Genomic DNA, 17,971 nt, shown 5'->3' with positions numbered 1-17,971 from the left:
ACCATAAATCAGGAACCGCTTCTAGCATTCTGAAATTTGGTCTGATATCAGCCTGACTGAATTTCCAGTTCGGTGATACTACAGTAGCCTACACCCATACCACAAATTCCGACACACTGAAAACCAATGATTGGCTAGACTGAATAAAAGAAAGGGTGTAACATTCCCACAATCCGTACAGCCATCGATTCGCTAGTCCAAACACTCCACCGCTCCCTAGGTTTGAAACAAGCATGTCTGAACAGGATGTGGTGGTGTACATGGCTCTCCCTGTCCTCCCTCCATCCCCTCTCTTCTCCTCCCCATCCTTCCCTCATCCCCTCTCTTCTCCCTCGATCCCTCCTTCATCCCTTCTCTTCTCCCTCCATCCCTCCTCTATCCACCACTACACTCAGCACTGCCAGGCATGTCTCCCTCTCCATCCCCCTGCCCTACCCCATCCCCGGTTATCTAACTCCCCGTACCCCCACCCTCCCCCACCCCAGCTTGTCTCGTGTATTTACCTATTTGTAGTATACAGGAATTGAGCAATGCTCGTGTTGTCCTGTCTCCATATCCACATTTATCAAGTCTACCTTTACACACATGAATGTTTTTCTCAGGCACCACCTCTTTGTCTAGGTTGTTCCAAATATTTAGGTATTTACCTAATATACCTAATTGTGATATACACGGAATGTACTATGCTCGTGGGTTTCCGTCGCTGTTTCTCAATAAGTCGAATTTAGCTTTAAACTCGTTTAAGTTTCTAGACTGGACGATCTCTTTGTCCAGGCTATTCCATAAGTCTATACTTCTGTAAGGAAAGCTATATTTCTTGATATCCTTCAAGCAGCTTGACTTTTTCAATTTCATTCCATGTCCTCTTGTTGCTCTCTTATCCCATACAAACAGATCTTCTCTGTCAATTTTATCTACTCCCACCATGGTCCTGAACACCGCAATCATGTCTCCCCTCTTTCTCCTTTCCTCTAACAAAGGCAAATCCAGTTTTTCCAGCCTCTCTCTGTATGACAGGTCTGTCAGACTGGGGACCATCTTGGTTGCTGTTCTTTGTATTCTCTCAATCTTGTTTATATCTTTCTTTTTGTGTGGGGACCACACTACCGCTGCATATTCTAACCTGGGGCAGATCATTGCCACTATCAATTTTTTCATCATTTCCTCATCCATATAATGAAATGCTACTCTTATGTTAGTCAAGAGTTTATAAGTCTCTCCAACTATCTTGTTAATGTGCTTTTCTGGTGACAAACTATCTTGGACCAACACTCCCAAATCTTTCTCTTCTCTCCTTTTTGTGATTAATTCATTAATAAAAATAATTCAGTGATGGTCTCCTGGTACTTTTACCCATTTCCAATATTTTACATTTCTTTACGTTAAATTTCATTTCCCACGTCCGGCTCCAATTGTGTATCCTATCCAAATCCTCCTGCAGTATTTTACAATCCTCCTCAACCTCTATCTTCCTCAAGATCTTTACATCATCAGCAACCAGACTTGCATAACTGTTCACTCCATCTACCATATCATTTACGTAAATCAGGAACATTACTGGCGCCAACACTGAGCCTTGAGGGACTCCACTTGTTACTTCCCTCCATCCAGACATCTTTTCCTTTATTACTGTCCTCATTTGTCTGTCTCTCAAAAAGTCTCTCATCCATTCCAGAAGTTTCCCCTTTAGTCCTCCTATATATTCTAGTTTCCACATTAGTCTCTTATGAGGTACCTTGTCAAAGGCCTTCTCTAAGTCTAAGTACACACAATCCACCCAACCATCTCTCTCCTGTACCACATCAATCGCTCTTGAGTAAAAGCTCAACAACTTTGAAACACATGACCTTCCACTTCTGAATCCAAACTGACATTCAGCCAAAATATTCATCTCTTCCAGATATTTTATCCATCTGTCTTTCAGGATTCTCTCACACAATTTTGCAACCATGCTGGTTAGAAACACTGGTCTATAATTCAGGGGTTCTTCCCTGTTTCCTCCCTTGTAAATTGGTACCACATTTGCCCTCTTCCATTCTTTGTGTGTGTGTGTGTGTGTGTGTGTGTGTGTGTGTGTGTGTGTGTGTATTTACCTAGTTGTATTTACCTAATTGTGATATACAGGGAATGTGCTACACACATGGGGTCCCATCTCTTTTTCTCAGTGTCAAATTTTGCTCTGAACTTGTTTAAGTTTTTAGACTGGACGATCTCTTTGCCCAGGCTATTCCACAGGTCTATGCATCTATATGGAAAGCTATATTTCTTAATATCCTTCAAGCAACTTGACTTTTTCAATTTCATCCCTTGTCCTCTTGTTACTCTCCCATCCCATAAAAAACAGATCTTTTCTATCAATTTTATCTACTCCCATCATGGCCCTGAACACTGAAATCACATCGCCCCTCTCTCTCCTTTCTTCTAAGGAAGGCAGATCCAGCTTTTCCAGCCTCTCTCTGTACGACAGATCTGCCAGGCTGGGGACCATCTTGGTTGCTGTTCTTTGTATTCCCTTGATCTTATTTATATCTTTCTTTTTGTGTGGGGACCACACTACTGCCACATATTCCAACCTGGGGCAGATCATGGCCACTATTAATTTTTTCATCATCTCATCCATGTAATGAAATGCCACCCTAATGTTAGTCAAGAGATTGTACGTCTCTCTATGTTGTTAATATGTTTATCCAGTGACAAACTATCCTGGACCAGCACTCCCAAATCTTTCTCTTCTCTCACTTTTGTGATTGGTTCATTACCTATCATCTAATTAAGTGATGGCCTCTTGGTATTTTTACCCATTTCCAATACAGTATTTTACATTTTTTTGCACTGAATTTCATTTCCCACGTCTGGCTCCAATCATGAATCCTATCCAGGTCTTCCTGCAGCATTTTAGTCATCCTCGACTTCTACTCTCCTCTAGATCTTTGCATCATCAGTGAACAGACTTGCATACCTGTTCATTCCATCTACCATATCGTTAATGTAAATCAGGAACATTACTTGCGCTAACACCGAGCCCCTGGGGACTCCACTTAATACTTCCCTCCATCCAGACAAATCTGCTAATCCAGATATTTCAGGATGAAAAAATGATTGGAAGAGAAAACACTTGAGCAAGTGGCAGGGTTGGAGGGGAGGAGGGCAAGAAGGAGGGTTCTGCTGGCTGCAGGGGGGTGTCGGGCCACGAAAGTGTCAATCAAAACTGCAAAATTTTCTTCAAAGTTTTTCAGTAGTAATACTGTACCATGGTAAATAAAAAAAAAATCACAATAAGATGGAGATGTGGTAGACACAGTGATTTCCAGCATATCAAGGGTAATTGGAACCCAACTGATGAACCAGGATCTACTGGTACTGTAAAACAGTCAAATAATACCAAAAAGTTGTACAGTATCTTCAACACAACACCTGCAGTAAGGAAAGAACAAAAAAAACTAAAGTAAGAAATATGGAAAAAAAAAAAAAAATACAAGATGCAATACATTAATTTTCATTTTCTTGGCCACATCATATCACACACTTGCAACCTGTCATACCCACCTATATGCATCAAAAGTGAAATAGTCCCTAATTGGCCAGCTCTTGGCTTCAGGGGAGGAGTGGAGAATGCGGTAGAAATAGGAGTACTGGCGGGTGATATTGCGGAACTGCTTTATCGCCTCCTCTGTGGAAAACATCTGAAATAGAGTATTCCTACTTGGACTATACAAACTGTTTTTACTGAGATTCCTATTTTTTCCAGCAAAACAAATTTTCTTACTTTCTTAAATGAGTGTGTGTAAGAGGTCACATGATCAATAAAAGTGGTCCTAGTAAGGAACATGTCAGACAAGATTAGAAATATTTTTTTCAAAACAATACCAGAAGACAGTAGATTGACCAAAAAACAAAGATTTAAGACAAGGCTGTGTTACATCCCTGCTAGACAGGAGATTGGGAACCCATAGCCCACTGGCTGTGGCCATTGGTTGTACCAATGACCTCAGAACATCATGCCAGGGAAGCCACAGGGACACTCTTCATGCACGCCTTGGCACCGTCATCAGAACTGGGAACTTCCATAAACCGCAAATTCTGCAATTGCGGAAGTGCGATTTTGTATGCGGATTTGTGTTTGCAACAAATTTTACGCTAATTCGCGGTTTTGCATTTGCAGAAGTACTTAAATATAATTTTATAGGTGGCAGGTGGGGGCCCTCACCATCCACACTCAATGTAGTGCCGCTCTGGGGTGCCTGCCTTTTCCTCTCTTCCTTCCTTCCTCTTAAGTCATTCTTTCTTTCCTTCTTTCTTCCTTCTATGTATGGTCGACTCTACAGTGAGTGACAAGCCAAATGGTTTCCTGCACACCATGAAACCATTCACTACACAGGGTGGTAACCACATAACCAAACTATGGCACCTAGTGGTTGAGTGGGTAATTAAGGTGCTCTAACCGGACTGAGCCTGTGTCGGTTCATATCCAAGGTGTGGTTGGGGTTTATTGCTCACATAATGCAACATCACGGGGCAACACAGGTGTAGATGATGGATGGATTGATAGATAATTTTATATAGCCCATTCAGTACAACAAACAATTACCAAACTTCATAAAATCACATATTGTTAGTCAGAGTAAAGTAAATAAAGATAAAATTGTAGTGGTTGAGTACCCAGAGACGATTTTTAACCCCTTGATTACGAAGAATATCATCTGTATTATAATAATATCCTCTAATTGTATCCAGAACAAAATGAAACTGAAGTCATGGTACTGAAAGGGATACAAATGGTCTGCGTTTGCGTTAGCATTCGCGGAACCGCAAATTTCAAGAAGTTTGCAGATTTGTAGTTGCGGAAAGTAATGGTCTGAGTTTGTTAATTTGTGTTTGCAGAGGTGAATTTTTGTTTGCAGTGCCCAGCTCTGTCTGTGACTGCCCTGCAATTATGCACCCAATGATAGGACAGCCTCCTGGGGTTTACTCTAGTGGCTGCCTGGGAATTGCAATGCCCTGTACCTTTTGGCACAGGTCCAGCCCCAGTCCCAGCCAGACCCAAAGCTGTGCCAACAGACACTGCCCCACACCTCACCTTATGTCTGTCACTAGGTTGGAGGGCAAAAATTTCTAGATGCATAGCATTGTTGGTGCCAACCTTGTGACACTAGGATATGGTGAAAATGACCAGAGGTTTTTGGTGAATGTTAGTGTGCATCAAGGGTCAGTCTTAACCCTTCTGAGCATCCGTTGGGTGTGTCAGACCCGACGCTATGGAAATCATGTAATAACTGCATGGGTTTAGGGGAAGTGAGGCTGCCCGCTCCAGTGTCTTCAGCATTTGTCCAGTAGTGGACAGGGAAGGTAGTGTCGCTTGGCTCTCTCTCTGGGTTTTTTCCATATATCTATTTTGGGGGTACCACACCCAAAATATAGCCCCTGTTTTTTTGCCTCTGTCACAGTAAATGAATGTGCCAGAGGGTTGTGGCAGCCACAGCAGATTCCTCAGGGACCTGTAAGACTGTGAAGTGAAGGATAAGTCTTAAGTGTTATTCTAATAAGATTATTAGATTTTACTCTAAACCCCTATGGTAAGTTTTGTCATTTTTCGTGTTTTTCTTTAGTCACCCCTGAAGAAGTAGGTGTTCTTTTAACTGAATTATTTGGGGCTTCAGATTAAAGGAGAGAGGTTAAATTTTGTGTGTATTTCTTCAGATCTATTAAAGTTTGATTATAAATGTGCTATCATTTTTCCAAAAATTTTTTTTTGTCAGACCCAACGAATGTCGGGAAGAGTTATGTAATGAACAAATACTCCAAAGGGTTAAGCTCCTTATTGTTTAACACAGTGCCTGAAGCTCTCTCATGTGATTTCAGGAGAAAGTTTCCAAGGGAGATGTTGTGTTCTGACGGCTTGGTGTTGATTACAGAGAATGACAGGGAGGTGGAGGAAACATTTAGGAACATGGAAGTGAGGAAATGGCATACGAAGGTTTGAGAGTAAAAGGAGATAAAACAAAAGTTATGATATCTAGGGCAGGTAGTGGCAGTGCTAAAAGCTGAAGCAGAGGGATTGTGGCCATGAGCAGTTTGGTACAAGGGTGTGGGAAGTAACTCCACCTTGTGCAATGTTTGCAATAGTGGTTGCATAAGAGATGAAGTGGTATTAGAGGTGGCTGCATAATAATGTCGCTTTTGTGTCTGTGCTGGAGAGTCTCTTGAGTGAATGGGGGATTATTATTATTTGAGGGACATGATTGGTGGGGGCGCTCATAATCCACTCACTCAATGTAGTGCTGCTCTCGGATACCTGCCCTTTCCTCTCTTCCTTCTTTCCATCCTTCCTCTTCTGTCTTTCCTTCCTTCATTCTTTCCTCTTTCTTCTGTCTGTGGGTGACTCTACACTGGGTCTCAAGCCAAATGGTTTCCTGTACACCAGGAAACCATTTACTATGCTGGGTGGTAACTGTACAACCAAATTATGGCACCTAGTGGTTTACTGGACAAATAAGGCGCTCCAATCAGATTGACCCGGTGCAGGTTTATATTCAGTGGGTGGTTAGACTTTACTGCTCATGTAATGCCACTCAGGGATGAGTGAGGCCAGTCACACTCATCTTAAATGTCAGGAACAACCTGCCTAGCCTCAGGCTGCTACGTTCCTCATGGGGCAACACTGGATTAGATGTTGAATTTATTGACATGATATGAGATGGGGGTGTGGCTACAGCTAGCGAGGTAACAAGGGTAAGGAGTAGACTGTAGCACCAGTCGACTGTAGCACCAGTCGAGCAGGGCAGTACTCCCGAGGTGGATGGAAAGCTGATGTCAGGGAGTGCTGGAGCTCCCGTTTCATCAGCCCTCAGGACTAGTTCCTGACCATCCCCCTTTGGTGAACTTTTTCAGTGTCTCATTTACACAGAGAGTAGGCCAGCATCCTCTCCAGTACAAATTTCTCTAACTATCTTCACCAAACTACATGCACAGTACACACTACACTTCCTATTCAAAATTCAACAAAAATGGCGTCGATTAATCAAGCCTCGGAGTCCCCAGGTGGGGGGACCATAAATGCCCCCGCCATCTGCCCCTCTCCCGGTGACGACTCGAGGTGCCTGGAACCACTGTCTGACTCTCCTTCTTCATTTCTGCAACATTCGCGGCCTTTCATCTAACTTTCGCTCTGTTGAGCACCACCTCTCCTCCTCTAACCCTCACCTTCTTTTTCTGACGGAGACTCAGCTGTCTGAGGCAACCAACAGCCAACCCTTTTCTGTATCCTCCTACTTTCTCTATACTCATTTCAAAGCCAAAGGTGGCTGTTGTGTATACATACGCAACGACTTATCTTGCTCTCGTGTTCCTGAACTTGATTCTTCTGAATTCTCCACACTCTGGCTTCGGCTTTCCTGTCATTCTCTGACTAAATATATCTGTGCTGTTTACTTATCCCCTAATTCTACTGACTATCAAAAATTCTTCGACTATCTTACTTCTACGATGGAACACATTCTCCTTTCTCTGAAATCTCCATTCTTGGAGATTTCAGTGTTCACCACCACCTTTGGTTTCAATGTTCACCACCACCTTTGGCTCTCCTCTCCTTTCACGGATCCACCTGGTGAACATGCCTACATCTTTTCTATCCTTAATGACCTAGAGCAGCTTGTACAGCACCCTACCCGTATCCCTGACCGCCTTGGAGAGAGCTCCAACATACTTGACCTCTTCCTCACAACTAATCCTTCTGCTTACTCTGTTAATCTTTTCTCTCCACTGGGCTCCTCCGATCACAACCTTATTACCTTAACCTGTCCTATCACTCCGGTACGGCCTGTGGACCCTCCAGGGAAACGTCGTCTGTGGCATTTTGGAGCCGCAAACTGGGAGGCCCTCAGGCAGTACTTCTTTGATTTTCCCTGGAATGATTATTGCTTCCATGGCCGTGAGCCATCTGAGTGTGCCTTGCGCATTACGGAGGTTATTCTCTCGGGCATGGAAGCATACATTCCTTTCTCATATCCTTTGACTTATGCAAGAAAGCCTTGGTTTAATCACGCTTGTTCTAATGCTGTCCGCAACAAGGAGAGGGCCTACAAAAGGTACCGGAGCCAACCCACCCCTGAATCACATCATCTTTACATTTCTGCCCGGAATCGTGCTAAGTCTGTTCTTCGCTCTACTAAAAATAATTTCATCCATACTAAATGCTCTCAACTCTCCAACTCGAATTCTTCCCGCTCCTTCTGGCACCTTGCCAAAAATCTTTCTAACAACTTTACCTCATCATCCTTCCCTCCTCTTTTCTACTCTGATGGTTCTGTAGCTATTTCTTCTACTGATAAAGCAGATCTCTTCGCACAGACTTTCTCCTCCAATTCCACCTTAGACGATTCCGGTGCTGTTCCTCCATCACTTCTCCCCTCTGACTTCCTCATGGCTGACATTAAAATTTCTTCAGTTGATGTATTTTCTGCCATCACTGGCCTCAGTACTAACAAGGCATATGGGCCTGATGGGGTCCCTCCTGTTGTTCTCAAGAACTGTGCTTCTGTGCTTACACCCTGCCTAGGCAAACTCTTTCGCCTTTGTCTGTCAACTTGTACCTTTCCTTCTTGCTGGAAGTTTGCTCACATTCAGCCAGTCCCAAAGAAGGGTGACCACTCCCAACCCTCCAACTATCGTCCAATTGCTTTAACGTCCTGTATTTCAAAAGTTTTCGAGTCAATTCTTAATAGAAAAATTTTAAGGCATCTTTCCTATCACAACCTTCTTTCCGATCGTCAGTATGGGCTCCGTCAGGGACGCTCCACTGGCGATCTTCTCACCTACCTTTCAGACTCCTGGTCATCCTCCTTTCGGGACTTTGGCGAAAGCTTTGCCACTGCACTTGACAACTCAAAGGCTTTCGATCGAGTCTGGCATAAATCTTTAATTTCCAAACTGCCCTCCTACGGTTTCTATCCTTCTATCTGTGCCTTCATCGCTAGCTTCCTTTCTGGTCGTTCTATAGCCGTGGTTGTAGACGGCCATCGTTCTTCTCCTAGATCTATCAACAGTGGTGTTCCTCAGGGCTCTGTCCTATCACCAACTCTCTTCCTTTTATTCATCAATGATCTTCTAAGCTGTACATCTAACCCTATCCACTCATACGCTGATGACTCCACCCTTCACCTTTCCATTCGGTTCCCGCAACGCCCATCTCAACAGTTACTTCAAGAAACAAGGGATGAGGCTATGGCACACCTAATGTCTGACTTGGCTCGTATCTCTGACTGGGGTAAAAATAATATGGTTGTCTTTAATGCATCTAAGACTCAGTTCTTACACCTATCAACCTGACAAAATCTTCCACAGGCATACCCATTAATGTTTAATAATATTCAGCTTAATCCTGCATCATCCTTGAACATGCTTGGGGTTTCATTTACTCGAGACTTATCTTGGAAAGATCATATTACATCTCTTGTAAAATCTGCTTCCAAGAGATTGGGTGTGCTAAGCCGACTCCGCTCTTTCTTTACCCCTGCACAATTGTTGACTCTATACAGGGGTTTTATCCGCCTCTGTGTGGAGTACAACTCTCATGTGTGGGGAGGCTCCCCACATACAGCTCTTCTCAATAGGGTGGAGTCAAAGGCTTTTCGTCTCATTAACTCTCCTCCTCTTACTGACTCCCTTCAACCTCTGTTTCTTCGCCGCACTGTTGCATCTTTATCTCTTTTTCTATCGCTACTTTAATGGTCACTGCTCCTCTGAACTGTCTGCTTGCATTCCTCCACCTCTATGACGGGCGCGTAGCACCCGTCTGGCAGCAAACTCTCATCCCTTTTCTGTCCAACTCTCTAATGCAAGAGTTAACCGTTACTCCCAGTCTTTCATTTATGCAACAGGTCAACTCTGGAACTGTCTCCCTCTATCTGTATTTCCTGCTGCCTATGATCTCCAGTCTTTCAAACGCAGTGTGTCCAGGCATCTCAAAATGATCAGATCTTGAATTTGGCTCTCTATTGTATTTTGTTTTTCTCTTGGAGGGAACTGTTACTGTGGGCTCATGGCCTTTGGTTCCTTCTTCCTCGCATTTAAAAAAAAAAAAAAAAAAAAAAGGTGGAATAAGCGAGAGTTATCTGCCCCTCTTGACACAGAGAGGGCTCTCCCTCTGTGCTATGGGGTCCTTATATGCAGCATGGGTTACAAGTGTAATGCCATATGGTAGCAAGACTCAGGCAGTGACGGTGGAGGATAATCACAGGCTCAAATATAGAGATGAGGATGATTACCGGTACATGGCTATGTGGTGCACTCTTGAATGATAGGCCGGGATTGTGAATGAAGAGTTGAGTGAAATGTGTTGTGATGTGAAGGGATAAACTGAGGTGGTTTGGGAATGTAAAGAGGACAGAGGTTGAGAAAGGTGAGAGGTGTGGAGGTTGTAGAGTTGCAAGAGGCATACTGAAAGAGACTTGAGATGAGGTCACAGTGTGATCTCAAGGAGAAGGGGCTGAAGAGAGAGGCTGCTAAAGACTGGGCACTGTGGAGAGTCCCCATTAGGTGATCAAAGCTGACACATGCAAACACATTAGAGCCTTTAATGAATGAGCCACACAATCATTACTAAGTCCTCTTCAACAACATCCTACCTCCAGATATTCACACACTGGCAATGAAAAAACACCTACATACTCATTTCACATGCAGGGTAATACAGCATCTCAACCAGAATGCTATACTGTAAGCCCCCTCATGACATCTATCCAGCAAAGGTACCCTTAATCAGAGCTGATCCAGGTTACCTGGCTAGGTTTAGACCAGGACACCACCCAGCCCTTCTGTTACCAGCTTGGATTTGGGTTGGTTGGCATCACGGATGACATGTGCCCCCCTTGTCAAATAGGCCCACATAACATAACTCACATTATACAGCACATGTCATTCTAATACACCAACTTATCAACAGTGCAGGGAACCTATCTGATGACCCAGGACAGTTGCTTACCTGTGATCAAGGGATCTACTCAACCAGGCAGACTGGGGCTGAGCAACAACAAGAACGTCAAATATGCTAAAACCCTTCCATAAATCACTCCACTCCACCACTGCAAAAATCCTCATCAAATTTATGACTGAAATGCAGTTTTTTACTTTCTAATAAACATTTTTCAACTAGCTACAGTATTCTATCTATCTATCTATTGCCAGATGCCTCAATCCCGTTTGGGATGGCCACAAACAAATCGCCTCCAAGTCGCCCTGTCCCCCGCCATTTCGCTGCCCTGCTCTCAACTCACACCCCCCTCTCTCATATACCTCTCCACCCCATCCCTCCATCTCATCCTCGGCCTCCCCCTCCCTCTCCCCCCCTCCACCTCACTCATATACACTCTCTTCGTCAGTCTTTCACCCTCCATCCTCTCCACATGGCCAAACCACCTCAGTGTGTTCCTCATAACGCTTCCTATCACATCCACATCCACACCACAACGCTCCTTTATATCCTCGTTCGTCACCCTGTCTCTCCATGTAACTCCACAGGCTCCACTTAAATAACTCATTTCCACTGCTCTCACTCTTGACTTGTGTCCTTCCAACAACGTCCAAGCTTCACTTCCATACGTTAGAGTTGGTATCACAATACTGTCATGTAGTAACTTTTTCACTTCCATGCTCAATTCCCTGTTTCTTATCACTGCTTTCAAAGAACCAGCAACCTTTCTTCCCTGCTGTACCCTTTCAAGCACTTCACCCTCCAAACCTCCATCCTTACTCATCACACTACCGAAGTACAGTACTTAAACGTACTCACATTTTCCAATTCCTCACCATCCAACCTCGCTGTATTGCTACCTCAAAATTCACACCTCAAAAGTTCACAGCTATTTGACATTTGAATACTACAATATTTGAAATAACTTGCATTTTAGCTTACAAAATGAGCCATCAGATTCTAATTACTGCCAAAGTAAGTTTCTATAATTGGCTGGTACACTGACTGACCTCACTACCAAACATCAGGATGGTCAGGTTACTCATAACCTTGGATGTGTCCAGACAATGAGATATGACGAATAGTCAATTAAATACTACTAAGAGTATACAACAAAAATAACAACAGTAGCTTAGACCATCTGGCCTGCAAAATTTATGTCCAGACTATGACAGATGACAGAGACGGCCAGATACATACCAGTATTACTTTTAAAATTCAAAATTTTCAAAAGTTTGAGCTACCCTTGGCCATATTCACTCTGAATTTTTGAGGTTGTACTGTACCATCCGCGCTATAGAAGTCTGACCTATAAATCCCATACTCTTTCTATATGCCCTTTATTCCCCACCACTTGCCTTCTGTATTTCTTTTTATCCTCTCTGTAAGTACTCCATCACAGACCTTCCCTCATATGCACAACAAGCCTCTAGATGATTCTCAATTTCTTCTTTATAGCAATCCTCTTTATATAAATGGATCTACCAATGCTTTATCCCAGCTTCCTGAGTATCAGGGGGGAAAAAAAAAAAAAAAAAGCCAGGTAAGTGGCCCTTCCCTGCCTTACCACTAACTTACCCTGAACCAGTGATCCCTTGAGGCTCTGGAGGTGTTGTGGTGTGCAATACAGGACAGTGGGGTAGGTGTGGGGAAGGAGGCGGATATAAGGGAGCCACTCTGACTGTGGGTTGACCCGCTCCCCCAACACGTGCAGTGCCAGACACACATTGCCCATATGCTGCAGAATGGGATCTCGCTTCATCAGAGAACCTGCACAGGAAGTTACCAGGTACCAGTATTAGTTACCACATTCTCACAAACCAATACTGTACAGGCACCAGCCACTACACAATTTTCTGGTTTACCAGACTGCACTTTAACGATCATAAAGTTTTGACACTACCAGAAATGATCATCCAATTCTCAGCTTCTGCTTGAAAAGCTGTAGCCCACCACCAACACAACCATTACCTTGAGCCACAGTGTGCCACAGTTATTCTTAGTACAATTCTGATCGATGATTTATATTTTCTGAGCTTTAAAGTGACAAAACTTGAGTGAAATATGCGAAATGAAATATAACAATATTTATCAGCTGATCACTAGATGGGAACTGGGCAAAAAATAGTCCAACTAAACAAAGGGATACCATCACCCCACTGCTGCAAAGTTTAGTTTACATATAGTGATAGCTGTCATCAATATGATCTCTGCATTACAATTTGAATGACAATTTATAGTTTATGGGGCTCTAAAGTGGCATATATTATGTGATATTTCAGAACCATAACATAAAAGTACTAAGCCCTCTGAACAGTAGATCACTTGGTGGGAGATGGACTGAGTGTTGACAAAAAGCAAGATTTCACCATGTTTTATACTCAATAATCTATCTGCAATAGTTTATAGTCCCAGTAAAAGGATATTGTAGCGTTGCATGGGTTATAAACTTGGGTAGTCTGGTCTGGGGCTTAGGTAGTGTTATGTAATGCTACAAAAGAGCAGTCCTGTCTGCTCACCTGATATATTACCACTGAACTCATGTTATAACACTGTCAATTTTCCCAAACAGATCCCAGTCATAAATCAAGAGGTGCCTGTATCATAACAAATGTATTTATATTACACAGTAATTAGCATGATGAATGAGCTTACATAGTCAATTCACATTCCACCATCAACTACACACCAATAACTTTCACTAAGGCCAAAGACATTTTTAGTTAGTCCTTAAGAGGAAAATATTCAGTATCAAAACTAGGATCTGTAAAAGAAAAAATATATAAATAATATATAATAAATAATATTAATAATAACAATGAATCACAGAGATTATATGGTCTTGGTATATTCTACATTTCCAAATGAACAGTTTGCATCAAACTTCTGAAGGTGTAGGTCAAACTTTTCTTTTCTCAAAGTAATTCATTTATCAATGGATTTCTATTGAATTACTGAAGTCTTATATGCAGTACATGTGGGGGGGAAAAAAAAAAAAAAAAAAAAAGGTAAATACTAAAGCTACCACTCAACACATGGTACCACAGTGTGTGTGTGTGTGTGTGTGTGTGTGTGTGTGTGTGTGTGTGTGTGTGTGTGTGTGTGTGTGTGTGTGTGTGTGTATTTACCTAATTGTGATATACAGGAAATGAGCTATGCTCTTGGGGTCCCGTCTCTGTTTCTCAATACAGTATGTCAAATTTTGCTTTAAACTCGTTCAAGTTTTTAGACTGGACAATCTCTTTGCCCAGGCTATTCCACAGGTCTATGCATCTATTAGGAAAACTATATTTCTTGATATCCTTCAAGCGGCTAGGCTTCTTTAGTTTCATTCCGTGTCCTCTTGTTACTCTCTTATCCCATGCAAACAGATCTTTTCTGTCAATTTTATCTACTTCCATCATGGTCCTGAACTTTGCAATCATGTCACCCCTCTCTCTCCTTTCCTCTAAGGAAGGCAAATCCAGCTTTTCCAGCCTCTCCTTGTATGGCAGATCTGCCTGACTGGGGACCATCTTGGCTGCTGTTCTTTGCATTCTCTCAATCTTGTTTATATCTTTCTTTTTGTTTGGGGACCACACTACTGCTGCATATTCTAACCTGGGGCAGATCATGGCCACTATCAATTTTTCATCATCTCCTCATCCATGTAATGAAATGCTACTCTAATGTTAGTCAAGAGTTTATACATCTCTCTAACTGTCTTGTTAATATGTTTTTCAGGTGACAAACTATCCTGGACCAGCACTCCCAAATCTTTCTCTTCTCTCGCTTTTGTGACTGGTTCATTACCCATCAGATATATCATTAATGGTCTCTTGGTACTTTTACACATTTCCAATATCTTACATTTCTTTGCGTTCAATTTCATTTCCCACATCCAGCTCCAATCACGTATCCTATCCCGATCCTCCTGCAGCATTTTACAGTCCTCCTCAGCCTCTACCTTCCTTAAGATCTTTGCATCATCAGCAAACAGACTTGCATAACTGTTCACTCCATCTACCATATCATTTACGTAAATCAGGAACATTACTGGCGCCAACACCAAGCTCTGTGGGACTCCATTTGTTACTTCCCTCCATCCAGACATCCTCTCCTTCATTACTGTCCTCATTTGTCTGTCTCTCAAAAAGTCTCTCATCCATTCCAGGAGGTTTCTCTTCAGTCCTATATGCTCTAGTTTCCACATTAGTCTCTTATGGGGTACCTTGTCGAAGGCCTTCTCCAAATCTAAATACAGGTACACACAATCTACCCAACCGTCTCTCTCCTGTAGCATGTCAATCGCTCGAGTAAAAGCTCAACAAGTTGGAAACACATGACCTTCCACTTCTGAATCCAAACCAACTTTCAGCCAAAATATTCATCTCTTCCAGATTTCAGGATCCTCTTGCACAATTTTGTGACTATGCTGGTTAGGGACACTGGCCTATAAATCAGGGGTTCTTCCTTGTTTCCTCCCTTATACCCTGGTGCCACATTTGCCTTCTGCTAATCTTGAGGCACTTTCTCCTCTTCCAGAGAACACACAATTAAACTGTGAATCTTATCCGTCAGTTGTTCTCTGCATTCAGTGTGTGTATTTACCTATTTGTATTTACCTATTTGTAGTATACAGGAACTGAGCAATGCTCGTGTTGTCCTGTCTCCATATCCACATTTATCAAGTCTACCTTTACACACATGAATGTTTTTCTCATGCACCACCTCTTTGTCTAAGTCGTTCCAAATATTTAAGTATATACCTAATTGTGATATACACGGAATGTACTATGCTCGTGGGTTTCCGTCGCTGTTTCTCAATAAGTCAAATTTAACTTTAAACTCGTTTATGTTTTTAGACTGGACGATCTCTTTGTCCAGGCTATTCCATAAGTCTATACTTCTGTAAGGAAAGCTATATTTCTTGATATCCTTCAAGCAGCTTGACTTTTTCAATTTCATTCCATGTCCTCTTGTTGCTCTCTTATCCCATACAAACAGATCTTCTCTGTCAATTTTATCTACTCCCACCATGGTCCTGAACACCACAATCATGTCTCCCCTCTTTCTCCTTTCCTCTAACAAAGGCAAATCCAGTTTTTCCAGCCTCTCTCTGTATGACAGGTCTGTCAGACTGGGGACCATCTTGGTTGCTGTTCTTTGTATTCTCTCAATCTTGTTTATATCTTTCTTTTTGTGTGGGCACCACACTACCACTGCATATTCTAACCTGGGGCGGATCATGGCCACTATCAATTTTTTCATCATTTCCTCATCCATATAATGAAATGCTACTCTTATGTTAGTCAAGAGCTTATAAGTCTCACCAACTATCTTGTTAATGTGCTTTTCTGGTGACAAACTATCTTGGACCAGCACTCCCAAATCTTTCCCTTCTCTCCTTTTTGTGATTAATTCATTACCCAAAAAATAATTCAGTGATGGTCTCCTGGTACTTTTACCCATTTCCAATATTTTACATTTCTTTACATTAAATTTCATTTCCCACGTCCGGCTCCAATTGTGTATCCTATCCAAATCCTCCTGCAGTATTTTACAATCCTCCTCAACCTCTATCTTCCTCAAGATCTTTACATCATCAGCAAACAGACTTGCATAACAGTTCACTCCATCTACCATATCATTTACGTAAATCAGGAACATTACTGGCGCCAACACTGAGCCTTGAGGGACTCCACTTGTTACTTCCCTCCATCCAGACATCTTTTCCTTTATTACTGTCCTCATTTGTCTGTCTCTCAAAAAGTCTCTCATCCATTCCAGAAGTTTCCCCTTTAGTCCTCCTACATATTCTAGTTTCCACATTAGTCTCTTATGAGGCACCTTGTCAAAGGCCTTCTCTAAGTCTAAGTACACACAATCCACCCAACCATCTCTCTCCTGTACCACATCAATCGCTCTTGAGTAAAAGCTCAACAACTTTGAAACACATGACCTTCCACTTCTGAATCCAAACTGACATTCAGCCAAAATATTCATCTCTTCCAGATATTTTATCCATCTGTCTTTCAGGATTCTCTCACACAATTTTGCAACCATGCTGGTTAGAAACACTGGTCTATAATTCAGGGGTTCTTCCCTGTTTCCTCCCTTGTAAATTGGTACCACATTTTCCCTCTTCCATTCTTTTGGCACTTTCCCCTCTTCCAGTGAGCATACAATTAAGCTGTGAATTTTATCCGCCAGTTGTTCACTGCATTCCTTCAGTACCCAATTAGAAATTCCATCAGGTCCTGGGGCTTTCCTTACATCTTGAGTATCCAGTAATTTATACACTTCCTGTACCTCCACTTTTAGGTCTTTCATCACCGGAACATTTCTAATCACTCCCTCCCCTTCCACAAGCTCCTTTTCTTTAGTGAAAACTGACTGGAAACGTTTGTTCATTATTTCTGCTTGCATTGCCGCATCCTTAAAGACCTCTCCTTCTACTTTCAGCTTGGTGATTCCTTCCTTTTGTTTCAGTTTAGCATTAACAAATCTATAAAAGAGTTTGGGTTCATCCTTGCATTGGTCAATTATACCTTTTTCAAAATTCCTTTCTTCTTCTCTACGTATTCTTGTGTATTCATTTCTTGTTCTTTTATATTCTTCCTTTGTTCTGTCGTTACCTCTCTTTCTCCAATTGTTCCACGCCTTATCTCTCTCTTTTTTTGCTATCATACACCTTCTATTAAACCACTCCTTTTTCCTGTTTTCTTTCCCTCTTACTCTTGGTACAAATTTTTCCACTCCCAAATTATAAAGGTCTAGAAAGATATCCCACTTCCTCTGTATCTCTCTTGTTTCTCTGAATTTTCTCCAATCCGCATTTTCAAAAAAGTTTCTCAATCCTGTAAAATTTGCTTTGCCAAAGTTGTATCTTCCCTGTCTATGAAGCTCGTCTCTTGGCTCGACGTTTCCTATTAACATCTTGAACTCAATGACCACGTGATCACTTTTTCCCAAAGGACAGAGATATTCCAATGATTCTATTACATCTGGTTCTTTGGTGAACAG

The 17,971-nt window shown here is 42.2% G+C and overlaps 1 protein-coding gene across 1 annotated transcript in view; it reads right to left on the bottom strand.

Annotated features, from left to right (window-relative positions):
* The window catches only part of Setd3 (SET domain containing 3), a 137,431-nt gene that overhangs the window by 74,742 nt on the left and 44,718 nt on the right, over positions 1–17,971 (bottom strand). Inside the window, exons 6-7 of the mRNA XM_080283360.1 lie at positions 12,545–12,736; positions 3,547–3,670 (exon numbers count right to left, since the gene is read on the bottom strand). Of these exons, the coding sequence (XP_080139486.1) occupies positions 3,547–3,670; positions 12,545–12,736 (316 nt within the window). The remainder of the gene's footprint in view (positions 1–3,546; positions 3,671–12,544; positions 12,737–17,971) is intronic.

Source organism: Coenobita brevimanus, chromosome 97 (assembly GCF_032717465.1).
Source record: "Coenobita brevimanus isolate Jiangsu-jjx chromosome 97, ASM3271746v2, whole genome shotgun sequence".
Lineage (NCBI taxonomy): Eukaryota > Metazoa > Arthropoda > Malacostraca > Decapoda > Coenobitidae > Coenobita > Coenobita brevimanus.
This window is presented reverse-complemented; position numbering and strand designations above follow the sequence as displayed.